Genomic DNA, 18,445 nt, shown 5'->3' with positions numbered 1-18,445 from the left:
TCCAGTTTGTGAGTCACCCATCCAGCAGTTATGGGATTTGATTTTATTGTGACTGCGCCCCTCCTACCGTCTCACTGTGGCTTCTCCTTTGTCTTTGGATGTGGGGTATCTTCTTTGGTGCGTTCCAGTGTCTTCCTGTCAATGCTTGTTCAGCAGTTAGTTGTGATTCCGATGCTCTCGCAAGAGGGAGTGAGTGCACATCCTTCTACTCCACCATCTTGAACCAGTCTCTCTTTTCGAATTATAGTTTTATCTGGGTGTATGCTCAGGAGTAGGATTGCTGGATCATACAGCAACTCTATTTTTAATTTTTTGAGGAGCCTTCGTACTGTTTTCAGTAATTGCACCAGTTTCCATTCTGTGTGGGGTAACTTTATAAGGCTTATTTTGGTATATTAAATGCTTATATCCTACCCTTCTTGAGAACTTGCCTTGTCGAGGGGATGGAACAAGAGAATTAACTGTCTGACTGGTTCTGCTTTTTTCTTCTCCCTCTTAGAGAAACTAACTTAAAAGAGAGGGTGACTCAGGGACTGAGCGTAAACCTGGAATAAACAGCAGAGAGTATGTGGATGCTGCTTTTGCCCACATCCACAAGGACGTAAGAAAGAGAAGCAAAAGGAAAGAAAAGACATTCTTGATGCTCCTTGTGGTAATTACACAACATGGAAACATCAGAGAGTTAGAAAAATGCTTTCTTGGGACTTAGGATGAATTTAAAACAGAACAAGTCATTGTTTTTGTGTTAGGACACCAATCTCATACAGATCACCTATTCATATCTAACAGCTTCATCCGAAACACAGTGTAGTTGATTCATGTAGTATCTTCCAGATTCTACACACAGGAGATACTTAATCTTAGCCCCTGAGCTGTTTAACTTTTAAACTTGGATCCTAATAAGGGTTCGACTTGCTTGCTTCAGTACCAAGAACTGCAGTGGAACAGCTGCCATACAAGGGCAGGAAGGCTTCTAGGAGGGGTGGGGGAGGGGCGCCACTTCAGCACAGTGTTATGTAACCACAAGGGGGGCACTGCAAAGGGAAAAGCTCCCTCTGCCTTGCTTCAAAGTATTGAATTCTAAAAATGTCTCAGAGACACCTAACAAGCAAATTTGAGTTGCTGGGGTTTGAAGCTCAAATATAATTAGTCCCAGAAAATCAATTCAATCTGATGGGCTTATACGGCTGCTATTTTCAATAACTTTAGATACTTGGTGTCCCCAAGAAACAGTTGTAAAAATGTATGTACAGTATGTTTCAGCAGGAGAAATGTCAATTCCTTTTTCATTGACAATGAGTTATGCATGTTGATCTACCAACAGTCCCCAAACAAGTTGCATTCCAATAGGTCCTTTCTAAGTCAGTCATTAGGCTGGAACATAGTTTCCCATGGAAACAATTTTAGATGTGGTGGTTCAGATGGCCAGATATGGCCAAAGAAATCCATTAACCTAATTTTACTAAAGACCCCGACCACCATGGATGACAAAACTTTTCTGTAAGAAAATGTTTCCTAACCTCTGAGCTGGCCTTCCTGTAACTCATCTTCCCCTGTCCTGGCAGGAGTGGAGGAGGCCCTGAGTGCAGAGGCTGGCTGGGGGTGAGGGTGATGCAGGGAAGTGTAGGCTACTCCACAGCAAGACCAAGGGCCCCAAGGTGAGAGTGAGGTCTGGGGGCGCCCAGGCCCTGGAAGGCAGTGCACCTGTGCAAGTAACCGCCATCACTGTATTTGCAGTATTCTATTTTCTCCTGACAAGAACTTCCTAAATGTTCAGAATGACATGACTATCTTCTGCTGAGCCTATACTCTGTGCTAGAGCACAGTGTTAATTGCTGTATCTACATCATTTCGTTTAATTCTCCAAACAAACTCCAGATCTTTGAGGCCAGTTGTTTTATCTAGATTCAAGAAACAGGGCAGTGGGGAGGAGGGGCAATATAGGGGTCTGGGAGTGGGAGGTACAAACTATTGGGGGTGAGACAGACTCAAGCCTATTGTACAACACAGGGAATAAAGCCAATACTTTGTAATAAGTGTAAATGGCATGTATAAAAATTGTATAAAAATTTTAAAAAAAAAGAAAAGAAAAAAGAAACAGGGCAGGAAGGCGTAGGGATGTTAAGTAACTTGCCTAAATTCACAGTGAGAGCCAGCACTTGAACTCAAGCTTGTTTGATCCAGATCCATACTGTTCTCCAGGGACTTAGGAAACACTTCCAACAGTCTATTGTTTATTTTCATTCAATGGTTTTCATTAAGACAAAATTATCCCCCTCAGCGAATGGATTGGATTAATTGATTCAAGAAATATTAAGTGCTTTATTTATATGTGGATGATGCAAGGAGGTATAAGCTGGGAATCTAGTGGATACAAAACATCCAAACACAAACATTATTTAGGTAACATTACAAATGACCAGTGCCACATGGGTGGACATACCTTAACTTGTTATATAGAGCGATGGTTTAAGGGAGGTAACTGTGAGCTGGCGTTAATAGAGAAGGCCTCATGAAGGATGCTGGACTTGAGCTGCTCCTTGAAGAAATAGGGTTTAGATAGAGGACATGCCTGATGAAGGGCTCAGATGAGCAAAACTTGCATGCTAATGATTCTTCGATTAAGAGATGAGACTAGCTTAATTTGTATCATGTTGCAGAGAAGTGTAAAATAAGATTGAAAAGTTGAGGTCAGATGGTGCAGAGACCTCTAGGATTTCTTTGTTGTAATTCAAATTTTTGAACAAGCAATATACAGTTAAAAATAAAATTTATAAAAAGGAACAGAGGAAAAATCCCTCCCTTTCACATAGGTAACCATTATTAAGTTTCCTGTGCATCCTTTCAGGTTTGTGTGTGTGTGTGTAGACACAAGCAATTATATGTGTTATTTTCCCCCTTTATTAAAAGGTAGCAATATGGTCTGTAGAAATTTTGGTAGCAATAATTTACTTTTGTATATATTTTTCTTACTATTTAAAATGATTATGTTTAATTATTAAAATATAATAGTGTTTCCCACTGTGGATTTATTAAACAGATATCAATAACTGGGAGCCAGAATAGGAACAGTCATTTCCAGAGGTGGACCCACCCATGGTCAATTTTATATCTATGGAAATACATCCTAGGAAGTGTGGGTGTAGGTTGGTGAGGCAGTGCCCCTCTTCCACATCACCCTAACACCTGTACACACCTCACCTTGGCTTTCTTTAGTTTTATAATTCCCTGCTTGTGTGTCTGCCTCATTCACTTAATTGGAATCCTTTGAGGCAAGGACTATAGAACTCATTTATCTTCGTATCATCAACATCTAATATAATGCCTGGCAAATATGAGATTATTAAATGAATGTTCAAATGATTTCATAAATGGAGAAAAAGTGACTGTGAGTAACCTTCAAAAATGACTTAATTTATCTGAACCCTAGGATATTAGAATATAAGGAGAAGAAATGGTATTTTATCCTATCTGGTAATGTGGTCTGATGCAACACTGTGGAGGCGTGTTAAGAAAGATCAGGCAGTAGAGAGGAAGAGTGAAGATACTGGGGGAGGGAAAGAGGAGAAAAAATGAAGCAAAGCAAGTTCTTGGAGCAACCAGCAGGGAGCTGGCGCTCGGCAACAGTGGAGATGTTAGTCTAAGCAGAAGTATGGGTGTGAAAATAATTGGAGGTAGGGGGTTAGGGAGTTGAGATTATGCTTGAAGAGCTCATATTAAAAAAAAAAATTTTTTTTTTTTAAATAAATAGAGAAAACTGAGGAAAGTAGAGTTGAATAGAGAGGCCTGGGTAGCAAATGTTTGAAATAGTTTTAGGGACTGAGAGGAAAAGCTGATTGAAAGTAACAGCTGCTTTATAGCCTTTCTGGAATAAGGCCAGTCATAGCTTTAAGTAAAAGCGTTGATAAGAAATGCTGAGAGTCTATTTGAGGCAGGAGATTATGAAGTTGCAATTCTTTTGTGCCAAATAATATGTGAGGTGCCCTGGCCCTACAGAGATGAAAAATCAACATGCCCTCAAGTAGCTTTTCTCTAGTAGGGAGAAGAGAATCTTCAAAATATATTTAGTTCCAACACTACCACCTTACTCTTTAAATGGTTTTATTATAACATAGTTAATATTGCCATATAATATGGCTGTCACTGCTTCTAAATATTGTCTATATATGAGAAAATTTAAGCAACCTCTTAGATACTTTCAGTTATGGTTATACAAAATAATTTTCATATCCAGGTACTTTTATCCCTCAAGATGTGCTATGTCAAATGTTGACACCGTGCTAAAAAAGAAGTTATCTTTCTAGATGCATTAAGGAAATTGTTGTCATTAAAAGTATATTTTTATCTGTTAAAAACAAACAAACAGGTCATTTCAGTCCCTGTAAATACAAACTGATTTTATTAGGGTCCTTAAAGGCAAAATATTTGTTCCAGTTGACCTCAGAATCAAACCAAATCTGCTCAGATGGAAACTTGCTAATAAGCAAGTTAAACTCAGTCAGGTGTGGGTCCCTAGAGCTCACATAACACAGGAAACACATGTAAGCAAGAAGTACGTTTACTTAAACATGGTAACAACCACAACTGGACAGAAAAAAATTACACATCTGTTCAATTTAAATGTGTAAAAAGTTCCCATAGTTACTTTTCAAAATGTTATGAGAAACATAATGCCTTCCAAGTTCTGGCTTGCAAAATAACTTGCCCTTTCTGCATCAAATCCAGTCTCCAAACTGGTAAGGTACATTTTAGAGAGGTTTTTAGAAAGCATTTGGGATTTCACTTCTAAAAGCTAACCTGAAGACACCTGAGCATTAATTACAAATTTTCTTTTTCATTAATAAATTTCAGCTAAAAGGCAGTAATTTTTACAAATCTGTTTTTGATAAAAGGTTCCCAGCTAATTTTTTTACAAATCTTTTTATAATTCATTTCTGAAAACTCATGGAATCCATTTCTGAAAACCCATGGAAAAAGCAATTTAAAAAGTCCTCAAAGCTATTACCATTCCACTTCTTTTCTATAAAATCCAGCTCTATCTCATATTTCTTATATTCTTTTTAGAGGATCAGTTCTTCACGAATAGGGTCTCTTTTCTTTTTCCTTTTGTCAAGGAATTCATCTTCGAAACTCCCATAAATGTGCAAACAGATATTTGGAAATGTTCTTTAGACGCCAGGTAGTCCCAGTGTTATCAATACATAAATTGTTTCAGAGCAAATGAAAGAAAACTTGCAAATCTTTTTTTTTTTTTAATTTACTCTTTTATTTTTAAGAAAAGTTTCACATGCACACAGTTTCAAGAATCAAATCATTGTACAAGACTTGTATGAAAAAATAGCAATTGCACACACTGCCCCATTCCAACCCCATTTCTCACCACGCAGAGAAACACATTCAACTTTTAGAAGATTGTTCTAGATGTTTTCCTCCCTATCTCTAAGTAACATGCTGATCCTGCTACTTCTTTTTATTTATTTATTTATTTTAACATCTTTATTGGAGTATAATTGCTTTACAATGGTGTGTTAGTTTCTGCTTTATAACAAAGTACATCAGTTATATATATATACACATATATCCCCATATCTCTTCCCTCTTGCATCTCCCTCCCTCCCACCCTCCCTATCCCACCTCTCTAGGTGGTCACAAAGCCCAGAGCTGATCTCCCTGTGCTAGGTAGCTGCTTCCCACTAGCTAACTATTTTACGTTTGGTAGTGTATATATGTCCATGCCACTCTCTCACTTTGTCACAGCTTACCCTTCCCCCTCCCCATATCCTCAAGTCCATTCTCTAGTAGGTCTGTGTCTTTATACCTGTCTTACCACTAGGTTCTTCATGACCTTTTTTTTTTTTTAAGGAGTTATAAAGCAGAAACTAACATACCATTGTAAAGCAATTATACTCCAATAAAGATGTTTCAAAAAAAAAAAAAAAGCAGTTATAACATTGATACCTAAATCTGAAGAGATAGCACATAAAGAAAAAATTAGAGACCAGTATCATTTATGAATATTGATGCAAAAATTCTAAATAAACTATTAAAAATCTCTAATATCACATTAAGGAAATAATTCACCATGACCAAGTAGGTTTTATGCCAGGAATATATGGATAGTTGAGTGTTAGGAAATATATTAATATCATTCAACTTATTAATAGATTTTAAAAGAAGGATCATATGCTTATCTCCATAGACGGAGAAAACTCTGACAAATTCAACAAGCATTCCTTATACAAATCCTTGAGAAAATAGGACTAGATTAATACTTCCTTAACATTATCAATTATATATTATAAAAGGCCAGCATTTTACTTAATGCAGAAGTACAAAGGCATTCCTACTAAGGTCAGAAACAAGACAGATGTTCTCTATCTCCACTACAGTTTTATGAGTGGTATTAGCCAATGCAATTAGATAAAACAATTAGAAACATAAGAATTAGAAAAGAAGAATTAAAACTATGTCTATTCATAGAGAATGGATTTGAGGGCACGGGGAGGGGGAAGGGTAAGCTGGGACAAAGTGAGAGAGTGGCATGGACATATATACACTACCAAATGTAAAATAGAGAGTAGTGGGAAGCAGCTACCTAGCACAGGGAGATCAGCTCTGGGCTTTGTGACCACCTAGAGGGGTGGGATAGGGAGGGTGGGAGGGAGATGCAAGAGGGAGGAGATATGGGGATATATGTATATGTATAGCTGATTCACTTTGTTATAAAGCAGAAACTAACACACCATTGTAAAGCAATTATACTCAAAGATATAAAAAAAAATTAAATTAAATTAAAAAAATGGAGACAGTTGATAATATCACAAAGCAAAAAAAAAGTTTAAAAAAACCTAGTGACTTCAGTCTCTTAATGGTTTTGAATTTTGTTTCTTATCTCAGAAGTCTCTTTCAAGAATTATCTATTGGTTAGAGAAGATTTGAAGTTCAGTAATCCCCTTATTTTCCCTTCAGCTTTTAGTTCTGTTACATTTACAGTTAAATTGGGTATTTTTATTTTGGAATAGAAAATAAAGTGTTAATTTTCAAAGATTAAAAAAAAAACTATGTCTATTGAAGATGATATGATCTTGGAAAACCTCAAAGAATTAATTATAAAACAAACTCAAACAAAAAAGAATTTAGCAAGATAGCAGGATATAAAGTTAATATGCAAAACCCAGTAGCCTTCAGATACATAAATAATGACCAGTTAGAAAATAAGATGGAAGAGAAAACTCCATTTAAAATGGCAACAAAAAAAGATAAAATACTTAAGAAACACTTAAGAAATATAAAAATTTTATATGAAGAAAAATTTATAGTTTTCTGGAAAACTTAGAGTTTGCTGGAAAAACACAAGAGTATGTTTGAGCAAATGGAAAGACATCCCTTGTTCTTGAATAGAATGTTTCATCATCAAGATATCAGGTCTATATTAATTTAAAATTTTAATACAATCTCAATAAAAAAAGTAGCACCTGGATTTTTTTTCTGGAATTTGAAAACTTGAAACTAAAGTGTGATCTCAAGTCAGTTGTCAACTTGGAGCAAAACTGTGACTTAAGGAAGAAAGCTGTATTTGGCATTCCTCTCAGAAATGAACTCGCAACCACTGAGCCAGTCCTCTTTACCTCTAGCAGATTTGCTGCCATGTGGGTTGCTAAATCAGCCAGTGTCCAAAAGAAGCTGGAAATCTCAATTTGCATGTGACCTTTTACACGTGAATATGTTGACAACTAATTTAAATTAAAAATAAAATACAGGTTAGGCAAAATAAAATATACCTCGCAGGTCATATCTAGACCACAGGAGGTCAGTTTTTGATCTTCTGAAAGTTGGCAAGCTTTGTCTGTAAAGGGTCAGATGGTAAATATTTCAGGCTTTGTAGGCTACATACAGCCTCTGTTGCATACTCCTTTTCTTACATCATTAAAAAAGTGTATAAAAGGCATTCTTAGCTCAAAGGCTGTAAAAAAAACAGGCCTTGGATTTGGCGCTCGGGGTGGTAGTTTGCCATTCTTGGTTAACAGAAATCATTAGCCTTGAGATTCAATGAATACTTTCAAAGATAGCCATATTACCTGAACTCTCTCACAAATAATTTTTAAAAAGTCAAGCTGGGATAAACATAATATAAATTCACTGCAGTGGCCATCTCATAATGCAGTACATTTCCCTCCCGATATTCAGGAAGCACATCCTGAAAGGGAGTTTATGTATAATTTTAAGACACCTTCCCCCCATTTGTCACATCGTAACTGCTCTTACAAATGATGCCATATTAGCTGGAAAATGCTTCCTATTTTACTCCAATCATGTTCTCAAAAAAAAAAAAAAACAAACCCCAGTATTATCAGGTTTACAATTTAGATCTTTCTGCTCAGGAATTATTAGGGTGGTTCTTGCTTCTTGGCTGTCAGCTGTACACATTTCCTTTTCTAATCCCTTAGAATCATGTTTGATAAAGTTTAGGATAATAGCACCTATTTCTGAGACAGGACAAGAACTTTATAATCCTATTAGACTAATGATGCGGCAAACATCAGAGGAAAAGTCCTATCCAATTCATTCTTAAGGATTGCTTTGGTCCTGGCCCAACCTCAGAAGTGACATTTCAGTGATCTGACCTGGCCCTGAACAATTGTGAAACTTACTAGGAAACTGTAAAATCTTTTCTAGAATCCTTTAAAAATAAGACAGGTAGTGAGATTTTAAAAATAACTACATGTGAAGAAGATTGATAAGATGGAAATCGGCTCTCAAATACCTTTTAAACTTCACAATTCATTGAAACGATACTGGGAGTATCAATTATAACAATATTTACTGAATCAAATTTGATCCTGGATCACTAGTAATTTGACTCTAGGTCTACCTAAGTTGTCCTCAGTCTTCAGATCAATTACAAAACCAACCCAGGACTAAGGATTACCTAGAGTTTGGCTGGACCAATGCCCCTGGGCTTCTTAATCAGTATCTCTAATTACAGGGAAGAGCAAGCTCAAAAGCAGCTCTTCAAGATGAAGAACAGTGGATGTGCTGGAACAGGCAAGCCAACTTAGTAGTGAGCCAGCTGTTAACATCACTAAGATTAAATCACATAAACTATGATGAACTATATTACATTAAAAACAATGGTACTAAAACTAAAAGCTCGTCATGCCCTGATTATTTTACACTTTACCATTATCTGTGCTCTTGAGGTTCACATCTATTGTATACGCATGGTAGAAATACTATACAACAGTGTGCCACTGAGCATCCTTCCCCAACCCTGCACTGTCATCATGCTGGTAATCTGAAGTTGGCTATGCTGGGAGCATTTATCCCACACAAATAGGCAAATACTATAAACCAGGCCCCACTCCACTTTCCAAAGAGTCAGTTTAGTTAAACATCCACCAGCACATTTCTGGCTTAGGAGGATACCACAACCTCTGGCTAGCTCATGCACAGACTCCATCTCAATCATTCTCGTGCTAGACCCATAAAACATTCAAAAAATTTTTTTGAAGTTGTCTAAATATTTATGAAATAGAATCTTTTAGGGATCATTAAAAATGGATTTCTTTTTGAACATACATACCTCTCTGAACAAGGTAGCATCTTTTAATTTTTAAAATAAAAAAAATTTTTTTGGCCACACTGAGCAGCTTGTGGCATCTTTTTTTCTTAATTAATTAATTTTATTTATTCATTATTTTTTGGCTGCGTTGGGTTTTCGTTGCTGCGCGCGGGCTTTCTCTAGTTGAGGCGAGCAGGGGCTACTCTTCATTGCGGTGTGCGGGCTTCTCACTGCGGTGGCTTCCCTTGTTGCGGAGCACAAGCTCCAGACGCACAGGCTCAGTAGCTGTGGCTCATGGGCCTAATTGCTCCGCGGCATGTGGGATCTTCCCAGACCAGGGCTCGAACCCGTGTCCCCTGCATTGGCAGGCAGACTCTCAACCACTGCGCCACCAGGGAAGCCCCCAAATCCCTGAACTCTTGCTGGTTATGTGTGCTATACTAACACCACTATATCATCTTATAAAAAAAGGGCATAAATCAGGACAAAGGGCCACGTGCTTGTTCTTTACAGTAGAAAGGCATCAAACATTCAAAAGAAAGTTTTCATGTCTGAGGAATTACTACCTAACTCTAAATTTGAGGAACACCAACTTTCTGTATTTTTTCCTGTGGGAAATTTTCAAACATGATGCTATACACTGAAAATCAATCACTCACATTTTCCACTAAATACTGAGAAATAGTAAAGCAGCCATTAGAGTTTTTAAGGTTATTTCCAAGCATGTATGTATGGGTGTATAGGTATAATACAGCCTTCAAAAGTACCATTAGTTCTTAATATTTAATATTTGAGAGAAACTAAAAAATGTTATCATGTCATGATGGCTTTGACCTATAAAAAATTATTGGTAAAACTAACAGGTGGACGACTTTACTTGCATTCTCCTACTCTAATGAGCACTGAGGGAACATGGCTATTATTCTGCTTTCGCCTGATCAAAAAGAGTGCAAAACATCTATACTTTATACTTTATTTAAAATTAATAAAACGATAAACACAGTTATAGGTAAATGACAATTCAGTACATTTAGGTGGATAATATAAAAATTTACATATTCACAAGCACATAGCTCCTTCACTGACACCGAACATTTTAGTCTATGTAGTCAAAGTCTTCTGGAATTCCAAAATTTTTATCAATTTTATTTTCTTCAAACCCAAATTTTCTTTTGGCCCAAGATTTTATTGCAAATATGTTATCTATAAAGAAAATTGAGAAATATTTTTGAGAATTGAAAACACAATCACAAAACATTTCGAATATAATTACATTGTTTTTTTTTTCTTCTATTACTTTTACAAGTATCAAAATAAGGAGTTTTCTGTATTTTCAAGAGTAGCAGCAATTAACTTCAGAAGAAAGAAAAGATTTAATGATTATTTTGAATAAACAGATTTCATATTAAAAAATTCAGTAAATTAGTTGCCACTAAAGAATACCTGACTTAAAGAATAATCCAAAGCCAGGGAGAGGTTAATGGTGCCTCTTCCACATTTCCACAGCAGAGGCAGGATTCTGTTACCTCAGGAATTAGAGTTGCTCCTGTTCCCAAATGGAATCCCTTTCCCTCCCCCACAGAGAGAATGGCTTCCAGACAATCAGGCCAGGGAGAAGGGATGAGGAGGACATAAGGGATTCTCTTAAGACTAAAAGAGGAACAGATATATCCTTAATGTCTTCTAGGGAATTTAAATGCAGTTTACCACTGAAAAAAGTGTTACATCTATATAAAGGGATTTATCCCAAGGAAATAAATTGTGTACAAAGATTTGTGAGCAAATCTTCATCCCAGTGTAACAAAAGAAAAAAATAAAAGCAATCTAAATGTCTAATCAAGTAGAAGGGTGTCAATGCATAGGCAGTGAAGGATGCAAGGCAGTACCAACGTGCTCACAATGGCTGCACTGAGGGAATGGGAATGACGATGAGTTTTCTTTTTTTAATTTTACACATTCTCTTTAATGTACATATACCATCTTTATAATGAATATGTATTATAAATACAGAAAAATAATGGTATACAGTTTTCTGGTTCAGAGTATTCTATAAAACATCAAGCACTGTGTTAGTTGTGATAATGAAATGAAGGGTTAAAGTAGGTTCTTTTGGAGTGTTATTGGCCGAATTATCACCTCCTCCCAATTCACATGTTGTAGTCCTAAACCCCACTACCTCAGAATATGACTGTATTTGGAAATTGGGTCTTTAAAGAGGTGATTAAGTTAAAATGAGCCCACTGGGGTGGGCCCTAATCCAATCTAACTGGTGTCCTTACAAGAAAAGTAAATGTGGACACACTGAGACACCAGGGCCAGGCATTGGAAAGACTGTCAGGACACAAGGAGAAGGTGGCCATCTACAAGCCAAGGAGAGAGAGGCCTCAGAAAAAACCAAGCCTGCCTACACCTTGAGTTTGGACTTCCATCCTCCAGAACTGTGAGAAAATCAATTTCTTTATTTACGCCACCTGGTCTGAAGTATATTGTTATGGTACCATTAGGAAATTAATATATGAAGTTCGATCACTCTTAAAAATATTGTTTTAGGAAGTTTAATTCCAAGTATCAAATATTGATAACTAAATGTTTGGAACGAAGTTCACTGTTGAGGTGAATACTACTATATCAAATAGAATAATGTTAACAAAATATCCTCATTTCTGTAAATAAAGTGTTATAGAATATGAACAGATATTAAAATAAATCTTTATGTAATGATCTAAACCAAATCTCTACTTTTCATAAGAACCTAAGAGAGAATACTAATAGCATGAGGTACTCTAGAATAATCTGTTTAATTTGATTAGTGTCTGCACAACCTGTGCAATCTTGACAGTCACAACCAAATACTTATAGAGGGCCCATTGCTACATAAGACAGCTATTAAGTGTATTACAGGTATTCCAGAACATAAAGAGCCTATGCCTTCAAACTGACACAAGAGTAGAGAGAGAAAAATCAATTTATCACTAAACAATTCCAAAGTGATATGTATGTTAGAGAGAAAAGATCAAGTGTTATGTGTACAGCTTGCAGAATAGGCTCCAAGAATACAGAAAGATTTCCAGAAAACAAGAGGACAGATGCAATGCTGTAGGAGCCTTGGAGGAATGTACTTCAACCCGGGATCAGGAGAGAAGAAAACGAGACACCATAGTAAGACTAGAGCCTCTGCAGGAAGGAGTTCCTGGTTCATGTGAGGGCAAGAAACCATTTTATTATAAACCTTCAAAGATTAAGAACAAACAAAAGAATAAACAAATAAAAAGCCTCTCTATACAATGCTTAATGGACCAATTCAAAAAGACTCTGATTAAATATGTCCTTGGGCCACTGGATGTCTGCCTTCAAGACAAAGTTACCCACAATCTTGATAGTTCATCCCTGTCAATTAATTTTTCTATTACGTGGAAATGTTTATAAATGGATAAAAAAATACTTTTTTTTTTTTAAGAAACAACCTTAAGACTGGTAGAATTCATATTAATTTATATGGTGGCAAACCCAAGATATATACAGGAGTAGGATGGGCAATATCACATGCATGAGTCTACGTTAGGACCTCACAACATCTTTCCCCCCTCACTCATTAAGATGCCTCTCATACAAAGTCATAAAAACTCCACTATCTTAGTTATTAGGCAAGGTTTTATATAATTTGATAAATCACTTTTAAAGTTACTTAATGTCGCAAAACATTTAGATGCTATATTTCTAGTTATATTTATACCCTGAGGTGACTTCTCATTCTATAAAATTGAAATACTGAATTACTGAACAGTAAATATGCTCAATTTAGAATACATTTTAGGGACCTTTTCAGTGTAAAGAAACCAAATCTTAACTAATAATTATATAACGATCTTTAGTTATAAGTATTATTGATGTTTTCTTTTTGTTTGTTTTGAAAACAGGAAGGTTTTCTGAGGTATAATTCGTTTTAACTCCATGAGTTTTTCATAACAGTTTTATGTTGGAAGGAGCAAGCTGTAAACTCAAATGGAAATATGGTTCTTAACAGCTGTTTCTACTGTTCTGAAAATATCATCCTTCCTATATGATTTTAAAAGTTTCAGGTTCTTTCTCAGCTAATAACACAAGGGAAAAAAAGTTGTTCACATTTTTTTAATTATAATTTTTGAATTTCATGATCAACTGGAAAACATGAAAGGATTTTTTTAAGAGACAGGGAAAAGGGGAGTATTTGTTTATCAATGTGTCTAATGGCGTGCTAAACGCCTTACAAACTTTTATTTAATCCTCCCAAAATGTGAGGTAGAGATTATCCACATTGAACAGATGAAGAAGCAGGCTCAGAAAGGTTCAATAAATCACATAGCAAATAAGGAGAACAACCTGGATTCCTTTCAAAGTCAAGTTCCTCCCCCTATATACACAGGCTGCCTATGCCTACTGTTTGCTGAGCTGCTTTGTTAATTAGGGGAAATCGCTTTGTGACTCTTGTCTTATTTTTAACCTAAAAATCCACTTGCCTTTTTTCTTACTCAAAATTTTATATTTCTCAAACCTATATGATATCACTGTATTTATTATTTATTTATACTTTATTGGACACATATTTCATTATTCTCTTTTATTTAATGTTAGTTTGCTGTTTTTACCCTCCTCTGTTCTTATCACTAAAGCATTACACTATCTAGGAAATAACTTTGTAATAAATAAGACTGAAATTTTATAGGAACCAAAGGCCAGTTATATTGATTTTATCAGTGTACTTAATTCTAAAATAGACAAGGAAAAACAATTCTTAAGTTTTCTGTGAAATACAGAGGCCTGGACGTGGAATCAGGGAAATCTGGCTCTAATCCCTGTTCTTCCAGTGACTAATCACCTTTGACTTAAGGCAGCTACTTCAGGCTTTCTGCATCTCTGTGTCAATGCAATCTTATCCATACTGTCCCACAGAAACAGAATAAGGGTAACACATATAAAGGCATTAAGGACTCTTACCAGGATGGAAAGGTTCAGTTACTATTATTTTATAATTAAATACTGAAAAGACATCAGTGTAACTTCCAGACAGGTTTTAACAATAATAATCATACTTGTATATAATTCACAACAATCATTATTTATTAACGTTCTTCTAAATTTTAAGACACATAGATAATGCCTTATTAGTTCCCATTTCTTAGAATATACCTGGTATAGACCAGAGGGTGTATCCATTGGCAAATGGATTAATAAGGCATTTACATGAAAGCACATACACAGAGAAGACTACCCCGTGTGGTGGGTGAGAGCTTGGACTCTGAAATCTAATTCCTGTTCCACTGCCTAGCACCTGTGTGACTGTGGGTTCCTAGTGGCCTCAGTTTCATCTCTAAAATTAGGGATAATAATCCTATCTACCTCATAAGACTGCTGTAGAGATAAAATGAGAATGCACCACAGACACGCTTTATAACGCCTGGCTCATAATCAGCCCTTGACAAATGTTTGCGATTATTATTATGAGCAAGAAGACAAATCTTTAGGATTGCATGAAACTCTTAAAGTTGTATCTTGCATTAATATATAAGAAGGTTAAGTGATTAGCCCAAGTGATTTATCTGGGGAAAGTTACAGAAAACTTAAAGTAATCATTGGTTTTACAAAAATGCCTTACACTTTACAAAATGACTCATAATAAGATTTAAAAAATTACCTTAAGTAAATGAAATGATTTAAGATATAAAAACTTGATTAATACATACACTTTCAGATATGTCTTTTCTTGAACTTAACCAGGCACAATAGCTCCTGCATTTCACATCATAGTAAGTGTACAAGAGTTTGACTAGTTTATCAGTGCCACTGTAATACATACCAGTCCATCTGTTAGCAGCTTCTTTGGCCACTTCATTTGCTTGACCTGAAAAAAACCCAACCATATATATATAGATTCATCTTTTTTGGAAAAAAAAGCTTAAATAGTGACACTGTATCTCACAAACCTGCTCAACTTCCCAAGGAAATTTTAGATAGTTGCAGTTATATTAGTCATGAATAGAAAGTCAATGTGAACAATTTCCCTTTCCTAAATGTCCACTATTATTGTACTTCCTCTTTAAAAACATGTTTAACCGCGATGTTTCTCAAATAATTTACAACACCAGAAGAAGATAAAATAATTTAAGTTTAATGATAAGCATTTTAGTGTATACATATTAGACAACAATAAACTTGACAATACAATTTTAATGGCCATACAGTAGCCCTGAAGGAGGAAATATTTACTTTATATTTAATTATACTTCTTGCTATTAAATGTTATCTGTATCTATACGATGTCGTTCAAGTTAATCTACACAGCACATAACAATGCCATGATCACCTGGGCATAAATAGTATTCATGATAGCATTTATTTATTTATTGAAATAAAAGTTATATACCAAAGAATTCACCATATTAAAGTGTATTATTCAGCGGTTTTTAGTATATTTACAAGGTTGTACAACCATCACCACTACCTAATTCCAGAACATTCTCATCACCCAAAAGGAAATCCCATACCCATTAGGAGTCAGTCCACTTCCCCCTACCCCCAGCCCCTGGAGACCACTTATCTACTTTCTGTCTCTATGGATTTGCCTATTCTGGACATTTCATATAAATGAAATCATATATGTCTGGCTTCTTTTCACTTGGTACAATGTTTTCAAGCATGTATAAATACTTCATTCCTTTTTACTGCAAATAATATTCCATTGTATGGATATACCACATTTCACTTAGTCACTCATCAGTTGATGGACATTTGGGCTGTTATTACTAATATGAATAATTTAACAATTTTTGTGTGAACATGTTTTCAATTCTTTTGGGTACATACCTAGAGGTGGAATTGCCGGCTCAAATGGTAACTATACATACAACATTTTGGGGAACAGATAACTTGTTTTCCAAAGTGGCTGTATCAACACACCATTGTAAAGCAATTATACTCCAATAAAGATGTTAAAAAACAAAAACAAAAACAAACAAAAAAAACAAAGTGGCTGCATCATTTTCACAATCCCACCAGCAGTCTAAGAGTTCCAACTTCTCCACATCCTCACCAATAATTATTTTGCCTTCTTTTTATTACAGCCATCCTAATGGGTATCTCATTGTGTTGTGATTTGCATTTCCCTAATGACTAATGATGTTGAGCATCTTTCCATATGCTCACTGGCCATTTGTATATTTTCCTTAGAAAAATGTCTATTCAAATCCTTTGTGTTTAAATTTTTTTTTTATTGTTGAGTCCTAAGAGTTTTTTTAATATATATTTTTGATATTGGACACTCGTCAGATACAGGATTTGCAACTATTTTCTCCCATTCTGTGGGTTTTCTTTTCACTTTCTTGACAATGTACTTTGACACACAAAAGTTGTTAATTTTGATGAAGTCAAATTTATCTACTTTTTCTTTGGTTGCTTGAGTTTTGATGTCATATCTAAGAAAACTAGGCTACAGAGACACACATCTATGTTTTTTTCTAAGAGTTTTATAGATTTAGCTCTTATGTTTAGGTCTTTGCTCCACTTGAGTTAATTTTTGTATACAGTGTGAGGTGGGAGGCCAGGTTGATTCATTTGCATGTGGATAACCAGTTGTGCCCAGCATCCTTGGTTGAAAACACTATTTTGTTCTGATTGAATGGTCTTGGTACCCTTGTTCAAAACCTTGTTTACTTCTGGACGCTCAATTCCATTTCATTAACCTATATGTCTATTCTTATACCAGTACCAAATTGCCTTGATTACTCAAGTTTTGTAGTAAGTTTTGAAATTGGGAAATTTGAGTCTTCCAACTTTTTTTTTCCCCAAGGTTCTTTGGCTGTTCTGGGTCCCCTACATTTTCACATGAATTTTAGGACTAATATCAATTTCTGCAGAAAAGAAATTGGAATTTTGGAGGTTTTACAGTTAATCTGTAGACCAATTGGGGGGTACTTCCACCATGACAACATTTAGGTCATTCAGTTCATGAACACAGGATGTCTTTCTATTTATATAGGTCTTTAATTTCATTAAATGTTTTTTAGTTTTCAGTACAAGTCTTGCACTTATTTGATTAATTTTACTGCTAAGTATTTTACTCATTTAGATGCTATTTTAAGTGGAATTCTCTCTTAATTTCATTTTCATGCCGTTTATTGATATTTTATAAAATACAAGTGTTTTTTATATATTGATTTTCTATCTTCCAATCATCTGACCTCACTTGCGAACTCTAATAGTTGTATTTTGCTGTTGTTGTTGTTTTGTGGATTGTTTAGGGGTATCTATCTATCTAAGATCATGTCAACTGCAAATAGAGATAGTTTTCCTTTTTTCTTTTCAATATGGATGCTTTTTATTTCTCTTTCTTACCTAATTGCCCTGGCTTGAATTTCCAGTACAGTGTTGAACAGAAGAGGTGAGAGTGGACATCCTTGGGGAAAGCATACAGCATTTCACCATTCAATACATTAGCTGTTCTATTTACAATAGGCAGGACATAGAAGCAACCTAAGTGTCTATCAACAGATGAATGTTTAAAGAAGATGTGGCACATATATACAATGGAATATTACTCAGCCATAAAAAGAAACGAAATTGAGTTATTTGCAGTGAGGTGGATGGACCTAGAGACTGTCATACAGAGTGAAGTAAGTCAGAAAGAGAAAAATAAATACCGTATGCTAACACATACATATGGAATCTAAAAAAAAAAAAACGGTTCTGAAGAACCTTGGGGCAGGACAGGAATAAAGATGCAGACGTAGAGCATGGATTTGGGGACACGAGGAGAGGGAAGGGTAAGCTGGGACGAAGTGAGAGAGTGGCATGGACTTATATACACTATCAAATGTAAAATAGGTAGCTAGTGGGAAGCAGCCACATAGT

At 35.5% G+C, this 18,445-nt stretch overlaps 2 protein-coding genes across 13 annotated transcripts in view; one reads left to right on the top strand and one right to left on the bottom strand.

Moving 5' to 3' along the window:
* The window catches only part of TIGD4 (tigger transposable element derived 4), an 827,821-nt gene that overhangs the window by 191,277 nt on the left and 618,099 nt on the right, over window positions 1-18,445 (top strand). The gene's annotated exons all lie outside the window — the stretch shown is intronic.
* TRIM2 (tripartite motif containing 2) overlaps window positions 10,522-18,445 on the bottom strand; it is a 192,666-nt gene continuing 184,742 nt past the window's right edge. For all 12 annotated transcript variants that reach the window (XM_082463519.1, XM_082463520.1, XM_082463505.1 and 9 more), the window contains 2 exons: window positions 15,396-15,440; window positions 10,522-10,765 (listed from right to left, as the gene is read on the bottom strand). In XM_082463519.1, the coding sequence (XP_082319645.1) occupies window positions 10,659-10,765; window positions 15,396-15,440 (152 nt within the window). In that variant the 3' untranslated portion in view covers window positions 10,522-10,658. The remainder of the gene's footprint in view (window positions 10,766-15,395; window positions 15,441-18,445) is intronic.

This window comes from Balaenoptera physalus, assembly GCF_965194825.1.
Source record: "Balaenoptera physalus genome assembly, chromosome: 5".
NCBI lineage: Eukaryota > Metazoa > Chordata > Mammalia > Artiodactyla > Balaenopteridae > Balaenoptera > Balaenoptera physalus.
Note: the sequence above shows the minus strand (reverse complement) of the source record. Positions and strands in the feature narration are given on the sequence as shown.